This window comes from Salvelinus fontinalis, chromosome 23 (assembly GCF_029448725.1).
Source record: "Salvelinus fontinalis isolate EN_2023a chromosome 23, ASM2944872v1, whole genome shotgun sequence".
Taxonomy (NCBI): domain Eukaryota; kingdom Metazoa; phylum Chordata; class Actinopteri; order Salmoniformes; family Salmonidae; genus Salvelinus; species Salvelinus fontinalis.
The window spans coordinates 25,552,683-25,570,892 of NC_074687.1; the positions used below are offsets into that span (position 1 = coordinate 25,552,683).

The 18,210-nt window shown below is 48.1% G+C and overlaps 1 protein-coding gene across 1 annotated transcript in view; it reads left to right on the forward strand.

Annotated features, from left to right (window-relative positions):
- LOC129821064 (teneurin-4) overlaps positions 1-18,210 on the forward strand; it is a 189,211-nt gene that overhangs the window by 28,685 nt on the left and 142,316 nt on the right. The window contains exon 6 of the mRNA XM_055878318.1: positions 1,211-1,365. Within this exon, the coding sequence (XP_055734293.1) occupies positions 1,211-1,365 (155 nt within the window). The remainder of the gene's footprint in view (positions 1-1,210; positions 1,366-18,210) is intronic.

An 18,210-nucleotide genomic window follows, 5' to 3' on the forward strand; every position in this document is an offset into this window, starting at 1 on the left:
CATCCCTCCATCCCTCCATCCCTCATCCCTCCATCCCTCCATCCCTCATCCCTACATCCCTCATCCCTCCATCCCTCCATCCCTCATCCCTCCATCCCTCATCCCTTCATCCCTCATCCCTCCGTCCCTCTTCCCACCATCCCTCATCCCTCATGCTTTTATCCCTCATCCCTGATCCCTCCATCCCTCATCCCTCATCCCTCATGCTTCTATCCCTCATCCCTCATCCCTCCATCCCTCATCCCTCCATCCCTCATCCCTCATGCTTCTATCCCTCATCCCTCCATCCCTCCATCCCTCCATTCCTCCATCCCTCCATCCCTCATCCCTCATCCCTCATCCATCCATCCCTCATCCCTCCATCTCTCCATCCCTCCATCCCTCCATCCCTCATCTCTCCATCCCTCATCCCTCCATCCCTCATCCCTCATCCATCCATCCCTCATCCCTCCATCCCTCATCCCTCCATCCCTCCATCCATCCATCCCTCATCCCTCCACCCCTCATCCCTCCTTTCCTCCATCCCTCCATCCCTCATCTCTCCATCCCTCATCTCTCCATCCCTCATCTCTCCATCCCTCATCCCTCCATCCCTCATCCCTCATCCATCCATCCCTCCATCCCTCATCCCTCCATCCCTCATCTCTCCATCCCTCATCCCTCCATCCCTCATCCCTCATCCATCCCTCATCCCTCCATCCCTCATCCCTCCATCCCTCATCTCTCCATCCCTCATCCCTCGATCCCTCCATCCCTCCATCCCTCATCCCTCATCCCTCCATCCCTCATCTCTCCATCCCTCATCTCTCCACCCCATCCATCCCTCCCTCCATCCCTCACTCCACCCCATCCATCCCTCCCTCCATCCCTCACTCCACCCCATCCATCCCTCCCTCCATCCCTCACTCCACCCCATCCATCCCTCCATCCCTCCATCCCTCCACCCCCATCCCTCCCTCCATCCCCACATCCCTCCACCTCCATCCCTCCCTCCATCCCCACATCCCTCCACCCCCATCCCTCACTCCACCCCCATCCATCCCTCCATCCCTCCACCCCCATCCCTCCCTCCATCCCCACATCCCTCCACCCCCATCCCTCCCTCCATCCCCACATCCCTCCACCCCCATCCCTCCCTCCATCCCCACATCCCTCCACCCCCATCCCTCCCTCCATCCCTCCATCCCTCCACCCCTCATCTCTCCACCAGGTATCACAGTGGATAAGTATGGAGTGATCTTCTTTGTGGACGGGACTATGATCAGACGAATTGATCAGAACAGGATCATCTCTACCCTGCTGGGGTTCAACGACCTTACCTCTGCACGACCTCTCAGCTGTGATGCTGTCATGGACATCTCTCAGGTACACACACGCACACACACACACACACACACGCACACGCGCACGCGCACGCACACGCACACGCACGCACGCACGCACACACACACAGACACACACACAGACACACACACACACACACACACACACACACACACACACACACACACACACACACACACACACACAAACAAACAATGAACACACACAGACACACACACACAAACAATGAACACACACAGACAGACGGACACACAGACAGTGAACACACACACACACACACACACACACACACACACACACACACACACACACACACACACACACACACACACACACACACACACACACACACAAACAAACAATGAACACACACAGACACACACACACAATCAATGAACACACACAGACAGACGGACACACAGACAGTGAACACACACACACACAGACGGACACACAAACAGTGAACAAACACAGACAGACGGACACACAGACAGTGAACAAACACAGACAGACGGACACACAGACAGTGAACACACACACACACACACAGACGGACACATAGTCAGTGAACACACACAGACAGACGGACACACAGACAGGCAGACTGCCACACCAGACACAGGCCAGGACATGGTGTTGAGGTGAGGTCACCCTCAGGCTGTGTGTGCAGGTGGATGTGTTTAACTATACTTGAAGACTAGAAGTCTCCACGAGAATAGTAAACCAACAAAACATTTACCAACTGGGGACATTTTCTTAGTCCCCACATTTTTGTGGGTTTAGGGTTAAGGTTAAAATTAGTGTTAGGTTTAAAATTAGGTTTAGGTTTAGGATCTAGGGTAAGGTTTAGGGTTAGGTTTAGGAGCTAGGGTAGGGTTTAGGGTTAGGATCTAGGGTAGGGTTTAGGGTTAGGAGCTAGGGTAAGTTTTAGGGTTAGGAGCTAGGGTAAGGTTTAGGGTTTAGGGTTTGGAGCTAGGGTAGGGTTTAGGGTTTGGAGCTAGGGTAGGGTTTAGGGTTAGGAGCTAGGGTAAGGTTTAGGGTTTAGGGTTTGGAGCTAGGGTAGGGTTTAGGGTTTAGGGTTTGGAGCTAGGTTAGGGTTTAGGGTTTTGAGCTAGGGTTAGGTTTAGGGTTTAGGGTTTGGAGCTAGGGTAAGGTTTAGGGTTCAGGGTTTGGAGCTAGGGTAGGGTTCAGGGTTAGGGTTAGGAGCTAGGGTAGGGTTTAGGATTAGGAGCTAGGGTAGGGTTTAGGGTTAGGAGCTAGGGTAAGGTTTAGGGTTAGGAGCTAGGGTAAGGTTTAGGGTTCAGGGTTTGGAGCTAGGGTAGGGTTTAAGGTTTAGGATTAGGAGCTAGGGTAAGGTTTAGGGTTAGGGTTAAGAGCTAGGGTAAGGGTTAGGGTTTAGGGTTAGAGTTAGAGTTAGATTTAAGTTTAGGGGTTAGGAAAAATATGATTTTGAATGTGACTGAATTGTTAGCTGTACAAGACTGTGTGTGTGTGTGTGTGTGTGTGTGTCCGCGTGTGATGACCAATCTCTGGTGGTTCTGTCACGTTGTACATCTGCCTAGCAACAGACAGTAATATGGCTGATCAGGGCTGCAGGGCTCATTCCAGGGTCCTGATTATTGTCGGCTGTGATTCATCTCAACAATGGTGACCTCCTCTTCTCGGAAATACATTTTTAGACTCTCTCTCTCCTCTCTATAGAGTGTCTCTCTCCTCTCTCTAGAGTGTCTCTCTCCTCTCTATAGAGTGTCTCTCTCCTCTCTATAGAGTGTCTCTCTCCTCTCTATAGAGTGTCTCTCTCCTCTCTATAGAGTGTCTCTCTCCTCTCTCTAGACTCTCTCTCTCCTCTCTATAGAGTGTCTCTCTCCTCTCTATAGAGTGTCTCTCTCCTCTCTCTAGAGTGTCTCTCTCCTCTCTATAGAGTGTCTCTCTCCTCTCTATAGACTCTCTCTCTCCTCTCTATAGAGTGTCTCTCTCCTCTCTATAGACTCTCTCTCTCCTCTCTATAGAGTGTCTCTCTCCTCTCTATAGAGTGTCTCTCTCCTCTCTATAGACTCTCTCTCTCCTCTCTATAGACTCTCTCTCTCCTCTCTATAGAGTGTCTCTCTCCTCTCTATAGACTCTCTCTCTCCTCTCTATAGAGTGTCTCTCTCCTCTCTATAGAGTGTCTCTCTCCTCTCTATAGAGTGTCTCTCTCCTCTCTATAGAGTGTCTCTCTCCTCTCCATAGAGTGTCTCTCTCCTCTCTATAGACTCTCTCTCTCCTCTCTATAGAGTGTCTCTCTCCTCTCTCTAGAGTGTCTCTCTCCTCTCTATAGAGTGTCTCTCTCCTCTCTCTAGAGTGTCTCTCTCCTCTCTATAGAGTGTCTCTCTCCTCTCTATAGAGTGTCTCTCTCCTCTCCATAGAGTGTCTCTCTCCTCTCTATAGAGTGTCTCTCTCCTCTCTATACCCTCTTATGACCTTCACTGCCTCTCGGGAAAAACAGAGGAGACTGATTGTTGTTGATGATACCCTGGAAAACAGTGACAATTATTACTGAGTGGAGAGTATCCTGGTTAAATAAGGTAAAATGAAAAAATAGTTTCCATAATGTATACTGTTAGCACTGTGCTGTTAGCGTGTCTGTCTGAACCAGCTTGTGTCCTTTATCTGTCGACGGTGTACTGTCTGTCTGTCTGTCGACGGTGTACTGTCTGTCTGTCTGTCTGTCGACGGTGTACTGTCTGTCTGTCTGCTGCTGTTGATGTGTAGGCTGACTGTAAGCACTGTCTGCTGTGTCCTGGGATTGTCCAAAATAACACCATATGCCCTATGGATCCTGGTCAAAAGGAGTGCACTATAAAGGGAATAGGGTGGCGTTTGGGCCTCAGGCCTGCTGTATGAGAGCCAGTCAGGGTCATCTGTGGCCCACAGCTAAGTGGTCCTCGGGGGCCTCAGACCTGCTGTATGAGAGCCAGTCAGGGTCATCTGTGGCCCACAGCTAACCGGTCCTCAGGGGCCTCAGCTGCCAGTGGAGGCCAGGAGAGTGTGTGTGTGTGTGTGTGTGTGTGTGTGTGTGTGTGTGTGTGTGTGTGTGTGTGTGTGTGTGTGTGTGTGTGTGTGTGTGTGTGTGTGTCTGTGTCTGTGTCTGTGTCTGTGTGTGTGTGTGTGTGTGTGTGTGTGTGTGTTTGTGAAGAGATGTAGTCAGAGCAGAGAGCTCCCAGCTGCCCGGCACTAGCCCCCAGGGACACACAAACACACACACGTCATTGGTCCAATGACTTCTGGTCTTTTCTGGCTATTGGAACGTGTTTGGTCCAATGACTTCTGGTCTTTTCTGGCTATTGGAACGTGTTTGGTCCAATGACCTCTGGTCTTTTCTGGCTATTGGAACGTGTTTGGTCCAATGACCTCTGGTCTTTTCTGGCTATTGGAACGTGTTTGGTCCAATGACCTCTGGTCTTTTCTGGCTATCGGATCGTGTTTGGTCCAATGACTTCTGGTCTTTTCTGGCTATTGGAACGTCTTTGGTCCAATGACTTCTGGTCTTTTCTGGCTATTGGAACGTCTTTGGTCCAATGACTTCTGGTCTTTTCTGGCTATTGGAACGTCTTTGGTCCAATGACTTCTGGTCTTTTCTCTCCTCCTCCCTTGGCTTTGTGTTTGCGTTTCCAATTAGGCCTCTGTTTTCCTAACCGTTTCTGTTGTTGTTCTCCACAAGGTTAATAGTTTGACTCCGGCGAGAAATCTTGTTAATGTGTTTTTACAAAGGCGTTAAGGGGTCTATGGTCTTGAAGTCTCTTTTGAAAATAAATATTCTCCCCCAATCCTCTACTGAGTTCAAAGTTATATAGCAGGGAGAATCATGCCCTGCATTAAGATTGCTTTACCACGTTCCCACTTCAAGGATGTTAGAGAACGCTTCAGACAGAACGCTTCAGACAGAACGCTTCAGACAGAACGCTTCAGACAGAACGCTTTATCAGGACTGTTGTGACAACGGTGACGCGTGTTCAGTTCAGCTCAAATCTGATAGTGCACTACTTTTACACAGGGCTCATAGGGGTGAGTTCAATAGTAGTGCACTACTTTTACACAGGGCTCATAGGGGTGAGTTCAATAGTAGTGCACTACTTTTACACAGGGCTCATAGGGGTGAGTTCAATAGTAGTGCACTACTTTTACACAGGGCTCATAGGGCTTTGTTCAATAGTAGTGCACTACTTTTACACAGGGCTCATAGGGCTTTGTTCAATAGTAGTGCACTACTTTTACACAGGGCTCATAGGGCTTTGTTCAATAGTAGTGCACTACTTTTACACAGGGCTCATAGGGCTTTGTTCAATAGTAGTGCACTACTTTTACACAGGGCTCATAGGGCTTTGTTCAATAGTAGTGCACTACTTTTACACAGGGCTCATAGGGCTTTGTTCAATAGTAGTGCACTACTTTTACACAGGGCTCATAGGGCTTTGTTCAATAGTAGTGCACTACTTTTACACAGGGCTCATAGGGCTTTGTTCAATAGTAGTGCACTACTTTTACACAGGGCTCATAGGGCTTTGTTCAATAGTAGTGCACTACTTTTACACAGGGCTCATAGGGCTTTGTTCAATAGTAGTGCACTACTTTTACACAGGGCTCATAGGGCTTTGTTCAATAGTAGTGCACTACTTTTACACAGGGCTCATAGGGCTTTGTTCAATAGTAGTGCACTACTTTTACACAGGGCTCATAGGGCTTTGTTCAATAGTAGTGCACTACTTTTACACAGGGCTCATAGGGCTTTGTTCAATAGTAGTGCACTACTTTTACACAGGGCTCATAGGGGTGAGTTCAATAGTAGTGCACTACTTTTACACAGGGCTCATAGGGCTGAGTTCAATAGTAGTGCACTACTTTTACACAGGGCTCATAGGGCTTTGTTCAATAGTAGTGCACTACTTTTACACAGGGCTCATAGGGGTGAGTTCAATAGTAGTGCACTACTTTTACACAGGGCTCATAGGGCTTTGTTCAATAGTAGTGCACTACTTTTACACAGGGCTCATAGGGCTTTGTTCAATAGTAGTGCACTACTTTTACACAGGGCTCATAGGGCTTTGTTCAATAGTAGTGCACTACTTTTACACAGGGCTCATAGGGCTTTGTTCAATAGTAGTGCACTACTTTTACACAGGGCTCATAGGGGTGAGTTCAATAGTAGTGCACTACTTTTACACAGGGCTCATAGGGCTGAGTTCAATAGTAGTGCACTACTTTTACACAGGGCTCATAGGGCTGAGTTCAATAGTAGTGCACTACTTTTACACAGGGCTCATAGTATATATATATATATATATATATATATATATATATATATATATATATATATTCAATAGTAGTGCACGATATAGTGAATAGGGTGCCGTTTCAGACACAGACAGGGTACTCAGACAGGGTATTCAGACAGGGTATTCAGACAGGGTACTCAGGCAGGGTACTCAGACAGGTTACTCTGCCAGGGTACACAGACAGGGTCTCAGCCAGGGTATTCAGACAGGGTCTCAGACAGGGTATTCAGACAGGGTCTCAGACAGGGTATTCAGACAGGGTATTCAGACAGGGTACTCAGACAGGGTACTCAGACAGGGTACTCAGACAGGGTACACAGACAGGGTATTCAGACAGGGTATTCAGACAGGGTACTCAGACAGGGTACTCAGGCAGGGTACTCAGACAGGTTACTCTGCCAGGGTACACAGACAGGGTCTCAGCCAGGGTATTCAGACAGGGTCTCAGACAGGGTATTCAGACAGGGTCTCAGACAGGGTATTCAGACAGGGTATTCAGACAGGGTACTCAGACAGGTTACTCTGCCAGGGTACACAGACAGGGTCTCAGCCAGGGTATTCAGACAGGGTCTCAGACAGGGTATTCAGCCAGGGTATTCCGACAGAGTATTCAGACAGAGTGGAGGATTACTTATTGTCTCTAGACAAGCATCACATTGATAAGAGCATAATCTGGAGGGAAACCTTATGGTGAACAGCCAGGCTATTTTCAAACAAGAGAATTTACTAATACAACTAGATGGTTTTAGAGGGAGTTCCTCACCCAGAGAGTTATTATACAACTAGATGGTTTCAGAGGGAGTTCATCACCCAGAGAGTTATAATACAACTAGATGGTTTTAGAGGGAGTTCCTCACCCAGAGAGTTATAATACAACTAGATGGTTATAGAGGGAGTTCATCACCCAGAGAGTTATTATACAACTAGATGGTTTTAGAGGGAGTTCCTCACCCAGAGAGTTATAATACAACTAGATGGTTTTAGAGAGAGTTATAATAGAACTAGATGGTTTCAGAGGGAGTTCCTCACCCAGAGAGTTATTATACAACTAGATGGTTTCAGAGGGTTCGGTTTTAGTGACCGTCTGTCCCTGTGTTGGTGTCTGAGGGTGTAGTCAGAGGGTAGGTGGTGTGGGGTGTGCTTGGGTTACAGAATGTGTGAAGAGGGGCTGGGGAACGATCCCTCTCATCACTCATCTCTTTGGCGGTCTGTCGGTGTGAAAACCCCTTTCAGCCAGCCAGCCAGCATATACCATCTCATCTCTCCTGAGCCTCATCAGCTTCCTCTGCCTCGCCACTTCCACACTCATTAAATATTCAACCACCAGTGTTGACAGGAAATAGGTTTTAAGAAATGTTAAATCCTCTCCTCCTTCTCCTCGTCCTCCTCTCATTCCCAGAGTCAATACATTTTCTGTTCTGTCTGTCTCTGTCTGTATCGCTGTCTGTCTCGCTGTCTGTCTGTCTGTCTGTCTGTCTGTCTGTCTGTCTGTCTGTCTCTGTCTCGCTGTCTGTCTCTGTCTCTCTCGCTGTCTGTCTCTGTCTGTCTGGTTCTGTCTGTCTGTCTGTCTGTCTGTCTCTCTGTCTGTCTGTCTGTGTCTGTCTGTCTGTGTCTGTCTGTCTGTCTGTCTGTCTGTCTGTCTGTCTGTCTGTCTCTGTCTCGCTGTCTGTCTCTGTCTCTCTCGCTGTCTGTCTCTGTCTGTCTGGATCTGTCTGTCTGTCTGTCTGTCTGTCTGTCTGTCTGTCTGTCTGTCTGTCTGTCTGTCTGTGTCTGTCTGTCTGTCTGTCTGGTTCTGTCTGTCTGTCTGTCTGTCTGTCTGCCTGTCTGTCTGTCTGGTTATGTCTGTCTCTGTCTGCCTGTCTCTGTCTGTCCTGTTTGTTTGTTGTGAGGATAAGAGAGGAAGAGTAGAGAGAAGAGTAGAGGGGGGACAGAGGTACCTAGAGGATAAGAGGAGGAGGAGAGAGAAGAGTAGAGGGGGGACAGAGGTACCTAGAGGATAAGAGAGGAAGAGGAGAGAGAAGAGTAGAGGGGGTACAGAGGTACCTAGAGGATAAGAGAGGAGGAGGAGAGAGAAGAGTAGAGGGGGGACAGAGGTACCTAGAGGATAAGAGAGGAAGAGGAGAGAGAAGAGTAGAGGGGGGACAGAGGTACCTAGAGGATAAGAGAGGAGGAGGAGGAGAGAGGGAACAGAGGTACCTAGAGGATAAGAGAGAAGAGTAGAGAGAAGAGTAGAGGGGGGACAGAGGTACCTAGAGGATAAGAGAGGAAGAGGAGAGAGAAGAGTAGAGGGGGGACAGAGGTACCTAGAGGATAAGAGAGGAAGAGGAGAGAGAAGAGTAGAGGGGGGACAGAGGTACCTAGAGGATAAGAGAGGAAGAGGAGAGAGAAGAGTAGAGGGGGACAGAGGTACCTAGAGGATAAGAGAGGAGGAGGAGAGAGAAGAGTAGAGGGGGGACAGAGGTACCTAGAGGATAAGAGAGGAAGAGGAGAGAGAAGAGTAGAGGGGGGACAGAGGTACCTAGAGGATAAGAGAGGAAGAGGAGAGAGAAGAGTAGAGGGGGGACAGAGGTACCTAGAGGATAAGAGAGGAGGAAGAGGAGAGAGAAGAGTAGAGGGGGAACAGAGGTACCTAGAGGATAAGAGAGGAGGAGGAGAGAGAAGAGTAGAGGGGGTACAGAGGTACCTAGAGGATAAGAGAGGAGGAGGAGAGAGAAGAGTAGAGGGGGGACAGAGGTACCTAGAGGATAAGAGAGGAAGAGGAGAGAGAAGAGTAGAGGGGGGACAGAGGTACCTAGAGGATAAGAGAGGAGGAGGAGAGAGGAGGAGGAGAGAGGGAACAGAGGTACCTAGAGGATAAGAGAGAAGAGTAGAGAGACGAGTAGAGGGGGGACAGAGGTACCTAGAGGATAAGAGAGGAAGAGGAGAGAGAAGAGTAGAGGGGGGACAGAGGTACCTAGAGGATAAGAGAGGAAGAGGAGAGAGAAGAGTAGAGGGGGGACAGAGGTACCTAGAGGATAAGAGAGGAGGAGGAGAGAGAAGAGTTGAGGGGGGACAGAGGTACCTAGAGGATAAGAGAGGAAGAGGAGAGAGAAGAGTAGAGGGGGGACAGAGGTACCTAGAGGATAAGAGAGGAGGAGGAGAGAGAAGAGTAGAGGGGGGACAGAGGTACCTAGAGGATAAGAGAGGAAAAGGAGAGAGAAGAGTAGAGGGGGGACAGAGGTACCTAGAGGATAAGAGAGGAGGAGGAGAGAGGAGGAGGAGAGAGGGAACAGAGGTACCTAGAGGATAATAGAGAAGAGTAGAGAGAAGAGTAGAGGGGGGACAGAGGTACCTAGAGGATAAGAGAGGAAGAGGAGAGAGAAGAGTAGAGGGGGGACAGAGGTACCTAGAGGATAAGAGAGGAAGAGGAGAGAGAAGAGTAGAGGGGGGACAGAGGTACCTAGAGGATAAGAGGAGGAGGAGAGAGAAGAGTAGAGGGGGGACAGAGGTACCTAGAGGATAAGAGAGGAAGAGGAGAGAGAAGAGTAGAGGGGGGACAGAGGTACCTAGAGGATAAGAGAGGAAGAGGAGAGAGAAGAGTAGAGGGGGGACAGAGGTACCTAGAGGATAAGAGAGGAAGAGGAGAGAGAAGAGTAGAGGGGGGACAGAGGTACCTAGAGGATAAGAGAGGAGGAGGAGAGAGAAGAGTAGAGGGGGGACAGAGGTACCTAGAGGATAAGAGAGGAAGAGGAGAGAGAAGAGTAGAGGGGGGACAGAGGTACCTAGAGGATAAGAGAGGAGGAGGAGAGAGGAGGAGGAGAGAGGGAACAGAGGTACCTAGAGGATAATAGAGAAGAGTAGAGAGAAGAGTAGAGGGGGGACAGAGGTACCTAGAGGATAAGAGAGGAAGAGGAGAGAGAAGAGTAGAGGGGGGACAGAGGTACCTAGAGGATAAGAGAGGAAGAGGAGAGAGGAGGAGGAGAGAGGGAACAGAGGTACCTAGAGGATAAGAGAGGAGGAAGAGGAGAGAGAAGAGTAGAGGGGGGACAGAGGTACCTAGAGGATAAGAGAGGAAGAGGAGAGAGAAGAGTAGAGGGGGGACAGAGGTACCTAGAGGATAAGAGAGGAGGAGGAGAGAGGAGGAGGAGAGAGGTACCTAGAGGATAAGAGAGGAAGAGGAGAGAGAAGAGGAAAGGGGGGACAGAGGTACCTAGAGGTAGTGTAGGGTGTATCCTAAATGGCACCCTATTCTCTATGTGGGCGCTAACCTATGTCTTACTGTATAAATTACATCTGTCTGAAGGGATTGAGGAGGGAGAATGGTTATAGGATGTCAGACAAATCCCAGCTCAGTGCTGGTTGAAATGGCACCCTATTCCCTATATAGTGCTATGCCTTTGACCAGGGCCCCCATAGGGAATAGGGTGCCATGCCAGACCTAGCAAGGAGATCTGAAAGTAGCCCAGAGGCTGGGAATGAAGACTGAGCACAAAGTTTGAGTCAAGACTGAACTGATGGCTCCCCCCAGAATCAGTTAAAATATGGAAGCAGCATTGGCTGGCTAAATTTCAAAATGGCTGACTGGCTGGGTATACCTCATGCCGACGCATGTCATCGGTCGGTGAACATTCTCCAGGAAGTGTTTTCCTGGATCCTGCTGTTTTGGGAGGCTGAAGCTGTGTCAACAGTGGCACCCTATTCCTATGTAGTGTGCTAGGTCTGACCAGGGGCCATAAGGCACTACATAGGGAATAGGGTACCGTTTGGAATTCAGCCAGGCTGAGGCAGACTATTGAGTGTTGTATTTATGTTGGGGTTGGGGGAAGGCCTTGCTATTTATGTTGGGGTTGGGGGAAGGCCTTGCTATTTATGTTGGGGTTGGGGGAAGGCCTTGCTATTTATGTTGGGGTTGGGGGAAGGCCTTGCTATTTATGTTGGGGTTGGGGGAAGGCCTTGCTATTTATGTTGGGGTTGGGGGAAGGCCTTGCTATTTATGTTGGGGTTGGGGGAAGGCCTTGCTATTTATGTTGGGGTTGGGGGGAGGCCTTGCTATTTATGTTGGGGTTGGGGGAAGGCCTTGCTATTTATGTTGGGGTTGGGGGAAGGCCTTGCTATTTATGTTGGGGTTGGGGGGTAGGCCTAGCAATTTACAGTGCCTTGTAAATGTATTCATCCCCCTTGGCATTTTTCCTATTTTGTTGCATTACAACCTGGAATTTAAATATTTTTTTATTTGGATTTCATGTAATGGACATACACAAAATAGTTCAACATTTTTTTTACAGAAAAGTGGTGTGTGCATATTTATTATCCCCCTTTGCTATGAAGCCCCTAAATAAGATCTGGTGCAACCAATTACCTTCATAAGTCATATAATTAGTTAAATAAAGTCCACCTGTGTGCAATCTAAGTGTCACATGATCTGTCACATGATCTCAGTATATATACACCTGTTCTGAAAGGCCCCAGAGTCTGCAACACCACTAAGCAAGGGGCACCATGAAGACCAAGGAGCTCTCCAAACAGGTCAGGGACAAAGTTGTGGAGAAGTACAGATCAGGGTTGGGTTATAAAACAATATCTGAAACTTTAAACATCCCACGGAGTACTATTAAATCCATTATTAAAAAATTGAAGGACTATGGCACCACAACAAATCTGCCAAGAGAGGGCCGCCCACCAAGAATCACGGACAAGGCAAGGAAGGCATTAATCAGAGAGGCAACAAAGAGACCAAAGATAACCCTGAAGGAGCTGCAAAGCTCCACAGCGGAGATTGGAATATCTGTACATAGGACCATTTTAAGCCGTACACTCCACAGAGCTGGGCTTTACGGAAGAGTGGCCAGAAAGAGTCAATGCTTAAAGAAAAAAGAAAAAAACACGTTTGGTGTTCACCAAAAGGCGTGTGGGAGACTCCCCAAAGATATGAAAGAAGGTACCCTGGTCAGATGAGACTAAAATTGAGCTTTTTGGCCATCAAGGAAAACGCTATGTCTGGAGCAAACCCAACACCTCTCATCACCTAAAGAACAACATCCCCACAGTGAAGCATGGTGGTGGCAGCATCATGCTGTGGGGATGTTTTTCATTGGCAGGGAGTGGGAAACTGGTCAGAATTGAAGGAATGATGGAGGACGCTAAATACAGGGAAATTATTGAGGGAATCCTGTTTCAGTCTTCCAGAGATTTGAGACTGCGACGGAGGTTCACCTTCCAACAGGACAATGACCCTAAGCATACTGCGAAAGCAACACTTGAGTGGTTTAAGACATTTAAATGTCTTGGAATAGCCTAGTCAAAGCCCAGACCTCAATCCAATTGAGATTCTGTGGTATGACCTAAAGATTTCTGTACACCAGTGGAACCCATCCAACTTGAAGGAGCTGGAGCAGTTTTGCCTTGAAGAATGGGCAAAAATCCCAGTGGCTAGATGTGCCAAGCTTATAGAGACATACCCCAAGAGACTTGCAGCTGTAATTGCTGTAAAAGGTTACTCTACAAGTATTAACTTTGAGGTTGTGAATAGTTATGCACGATCAAGTTTTCAGTTTTTTTTGTCTTATTTTTTGTTTGTTTCACAATAATAAATATGCTCCATCTTCAAAGTGGTCGACATGTTGTGTGAATCAAATGATACAAACCCCCCAACAATCCATTTTAATTCCAGGTTGTAAGGCAATAAAATAGGAAAAATGCCAAGGGGAGTGAATACTTTCACAAGCCACTGTATTTACATCTATAAATTTGAAATATTGGAAGGTAATATAAATAAATGGAAGGTCTAGATATTTATGTTGGGGTTGGGGGGAAGGTCTAGATATTTATGTTGGGGGGAAGGTCTAGATATTTATGTTGGGGTTGGGGGGAAGGTCTAGATATTTGTGTTGGGGTTGGGGGGAAGGTCTAGATATTTATGTTGGGGTTGGGGGGAAGGTCTAGATATTTATGTTGGGGGGGAAGGTCTAGATATTTATGTTGGGGTTGGGGGGAAGGTCTCAATATTTATGTTGGGGTTGGGGGGAAGGTCTAGATATTTATGTTGGGGTTGGGGGGGAAGGTCTAGATATTTATGTTGGGGTTGGGGGGAAGGTCTCAATATTTATGTTGGGGTTGGGGGGAAGGTCTAGATATTTCTGTTGGGGTTGGGGGGAAGGTCTAGATATTTATGTTGGGGTTGGGGGGAAGGTCTAGATATTTCTGTTGGGGTTGGGGGGAAGGTCTAGATATTTATCTTGGGGTTGGGGGGGAAGGTCTAGATATTTATGTTGGGGTTGGGGGGAAGGTCTAGATATTTATGTTGGGGTTGGGGGGAAGGTCTAGATATTTATGTTGGGGTTGGGGGGAAGGTCTAGATATTTATGTTGGGGTTGGGGGGGGAGGTCTAGATATTTATGTTGGGGTTGGGGGGAAGGTCTAGATATTTATGTTGGGGTTGGGGGGGAAGGTCTAGATATTTATGTTGGGGTTGGGGGGAAGGTCTAGATATTTATGTTGTGGTTGGGGGGGAAGGTCTAGATATTTATGTTGGGGTTGGGGGGAAGGTCTAGATATTTATGTTGGGGTTGGGGGGAAGGTCTAGATATTTATGTTGGGGTTGGGGGGGAAGGTCTAGATATTTATGTTGGGGTTGGGGGGAAGGTCTAGATATTTATGTTGTGGTTGGGGGGAAGGTCTAGATATTTATGTTGTGGTTGGGGGGAAGGTCTCAATATTTATGTTGGGATTGGGAGAAGAGATGGGTTGGGGGAGGGGGTTGGTTGGGGGGGAAGGAGGAGATGGTTGGTTGGGGAGGGGGTTGGTTGGGGGGGGGGGAGAAGGAGATGGGTTGGGGGAGGCCTAGTTCTTAACGTTGGGGTTGGGATGGGGAGAAGGAGAAGGAGATGGGTTGAGGGGGGGAGGGCTAGCTCTCTGTGTTTTTATAGGAGGCTGGAGGCTTGTAGACTGCAGGCAGAGCTGTTGGGATCAGCTTGTGAAGTGGAATTTAACGTGGCATCCTGAGCCTATTTCACATTTATCAGTTAGAAAGTATTTCCCCCGGGCCATTTTAATCCACAAGTCAGCGATTTTAAGTTTTTCATCCATGTTTTGCTGATGTATTGTTTAACTATTGTCAGTTGAAGGTCGAACCCACTTTGTGACCAAATCATAACCCTGTATCTTCCTCTAAAGACAGTCACCGTGATATACTCTCTCTCTCTCACAGTGTTGGATTCTGCAGGATTTTCACCTGCTGTGTTTAGTTGTTTTAGTTTATACACAGTCTATAAAATACTCTTCAAAGTATTATCTTAAATTCAGTATGGATTTCTGTTTTGACGAAGCCAAGTTCATAACACAATTTACCACCGTGTTAACGTATTAGTTTATACTTTAGGGATTGCTCCCCAATCATTTTCTGAGGTTGGAGGTTTAAGAACTTTGCATTAACCGACCCACTATGAAAGATTACTCAGGTGTAGTCGTTGTAAGGTAATTTGATCCTGCGTTTTCCTATTTCCCAGTTGTAGGATGAGGAATCCAAATCATCCCTCGCTCTCATGTAGTAATAAGCTGTCCGGGGCCATCGAGAAATGCTCTTTCTATTTCCCAGTAAATGAAGACCTCTTCCTGTTTGCTGTTCCCAGCCCTGCTATTGAAATACGACGCTTCATACTGCTCTCCTCAGAGAGGCGGGGGCGGTGATGGTGGCGGGGGGGGTGGGCTATTATTTTCATAACAATAAGTCATAATTTGGGAGGCTGGAGGTGAGCAGTGCCTTTCATTTCATAAGTAGTCCTCCATTTTCTCTCTTCAAGGACTTTACCTCCCGCCGTGTTTTTTTTCCATTAACAAATTAATGACCCACAGCTGAGAGAGACATCCACTGTGAGGGGTGGAGGGCTGAGGTGTGGCGATAGTATATCTCCTCCCTAAATGAAATGGGTTTTAGCTCCCAGGCCTGTGGAGCTGTTATGAGATAGCTGGATGTTTTCAACACGATCTACCGGTCCTATAAATGCTTCTCAACAACTCTTGTTGCCCCCCCCCCCCAGGGCTTTTGTTTTCCTCTCAGATGAATGTGAAAAATGTGTAGATCGATACAAACAGGCTTTCAGTTTTGGACCTGAAGCACCTGTCCTCACATGGTTTGGTGTCTGTCTGTCTGTCTGTCTGTCTGTCTGTCTGTCTGGTGTCTGTCTGTCTGTCTGTCTGTCTGGTGTCTGTCTGTCTGGTTTGGTGTCTGTCTGTCTGTCTGTCTGGTGTCTGTCTCTGTCTGTCTGTCTGTCTGGTGTCTGTCTGTCTGTCTGTCTGACTGTCTGTCTGTCTGGTGTCTGTCTGTCTGGTTTGGTGTCTGTCTGTCTGGTTTGGTGTCTGTCTGTCTGTCTGGTGTCTGTCTGTCTGTCTGTCTGGTGTCTGTCTGTCTGGTTTGGTGTCTGTCTGTCTGGTTTGGTGTCTGTCTGTCTGTCTGGTGTCTGTCTGTCTGTCTGTCTCCCCTCAGGTGTATCTGGAGTGGTCCACACACCTCTACTATCTGTTGTTGACCTCTCCTCACATCTCTACTGTCTGTTGTGGGCCTCTCCTCACATCTCTACTGTCTGTTGTTGACCTCTCCTCACATCTCTACTGTCTGTTGTTGACCTCTCCTCACATCTCTACTGTCTGTTGTGGACCTCTCCTCACATCTCTACTGTCTGTTGTTGACCTCTCCTCACATCTCTACTGTCTGTTGTTGACCTCTCCTCACATCTCTACTGTCTGTTGTTGACCTCTCCTCACATCTCTACTGTCTGCTGTTGACCTCTCCTCACATCTCTACTGTCTGTTGTTGACCTCTCCTCACATCTCTACTGTCTGTTGTTGACCTCTCCTCACATCTCTACTGTCTGTTGTTGACCTCTCCTCACAGCTCTGTTGTTGACCTCTCCTCACATCTCTACTGTCTGTTGTTGACCTCTCCTCACATCTCTACTGTCTGCTGTTGACCTCTCCTCACATCTCTACTGTCTGTTGTTGACCTCTTCTCACATCTCTACTGTCTGCTGTTGACCTCTCCTCACATCTCTGTTGTTGACCTCTCCTCACAGCGCTACTGTCTGTTGTTGACCTCTCCTCACATCTCTACTGTCTGTTGTTGACCTCTCCTCACATCTCTACTGTCTGTTGTTGACCTCTCCTCACATCTCCACTGTCTGTTGTGGACCTCTCCTCACATCTCCACTGTCTGTTGTGGACCTCTCCTCACATCTCCACTGTCTGTTGTGGACCTCTCCTCACACCTCTACTGTCTGTTGTGGACCTCTCCTCACATCTCTACTGTCTGTTGTGGACCTCTCCTCACATCTCTACTGTCTGTTGTGGACCTCTCCTCACATCTCCACTGTCTGTTGTGGACCTCTCCTCACATCTCCACTGTCTGTTGTGGACCTCTCCTCACATCTCCACTGTCTGTTGTGGACCTCTCCTCACACCTCTACTGTCTGTTGTGGACCTCTCCTCACATCTCTACTGTCTGTTGTTGACCTCTCCTCACATCTCTACTGTCTGTTGTGGACCTCTCCTCACACCTCTACTGTCTGTTGTGGACCTCTCCTCACATCTCTACTGTCTGTTGTTGACCTCTCCTCACAGCGCTACTGTCTGTTGTTGACCTCTCCTCACATCTCTACTGTCTGTTGTTGACCTCTCCTCACATCTCTACTGTCTGTTGTTGACCTCTCCTCACATCTCTACTGTCTGTTGTTGACCTCTCCTCACATCTCTACTGTCTGCTGTTGACCTCTCCTCACATCTCTACTGTCTGTTGTTGACCTCTCCTCACATCTCTACTGTCTGCTGTTGACCTCTCCTCACATCTCTGTTGTTGACCTCTCCTCACAGCGCTACTGTCTGTTGTTGACCTCTCCTCACATCTCTACTGTCTGTTGTTGACCTCTCCTCACATCTCTACTGTCTGTTGTTGACCTCTCCTCACATCTCCACTGTCTGTTGTGGACCTCTCCTCACATCTCCACTGTCTGTTGTGGACCTCTCCTCACATCTCCACTGTCTGTTGTGGACCTCTCCTCACATCTCCACTGTCTGTTGTGGACCTCTCCTCACACCTCTACTGTCTGTTGTGGACCTCTCCTCACATCTCTACTGTCTGTTGTGGACCTCTCCTCACATCTCTACTGTCTGTTGTGGACCTCTCCTCACATCTCCACTGTCTGTTGTTGACCTCTCCTCACATCTCTACTGTCTGTTGTTGACCTCTCCTCACAGCTCTGTTGTTGACCTCTCCTCACATCTCTACTGTCTGTTGTTGACCTCTCCTCACATCTCTACTGTCTGCTGTTGACCTCTCCTCACATCTCTACTGTCTGTTGTTGACCTCTCCTCACATCTCTACTGTCTGCTGTTGACCTCTCCTCACATCTCTGTTGTTGACCTCTCCTCACATCTCTACTGTCTGTTGTGGACCTCTCCTCACATCTCTACTGTCTGCTGTTGACCTCTCCTCACATCTCTGCTGTTGACCTCTCCTCACATCTCTGCTGTTGACCTCTCCTCACATCTCTACTGTCTGTTGTGGACCTCTCCTCACATCTCCACT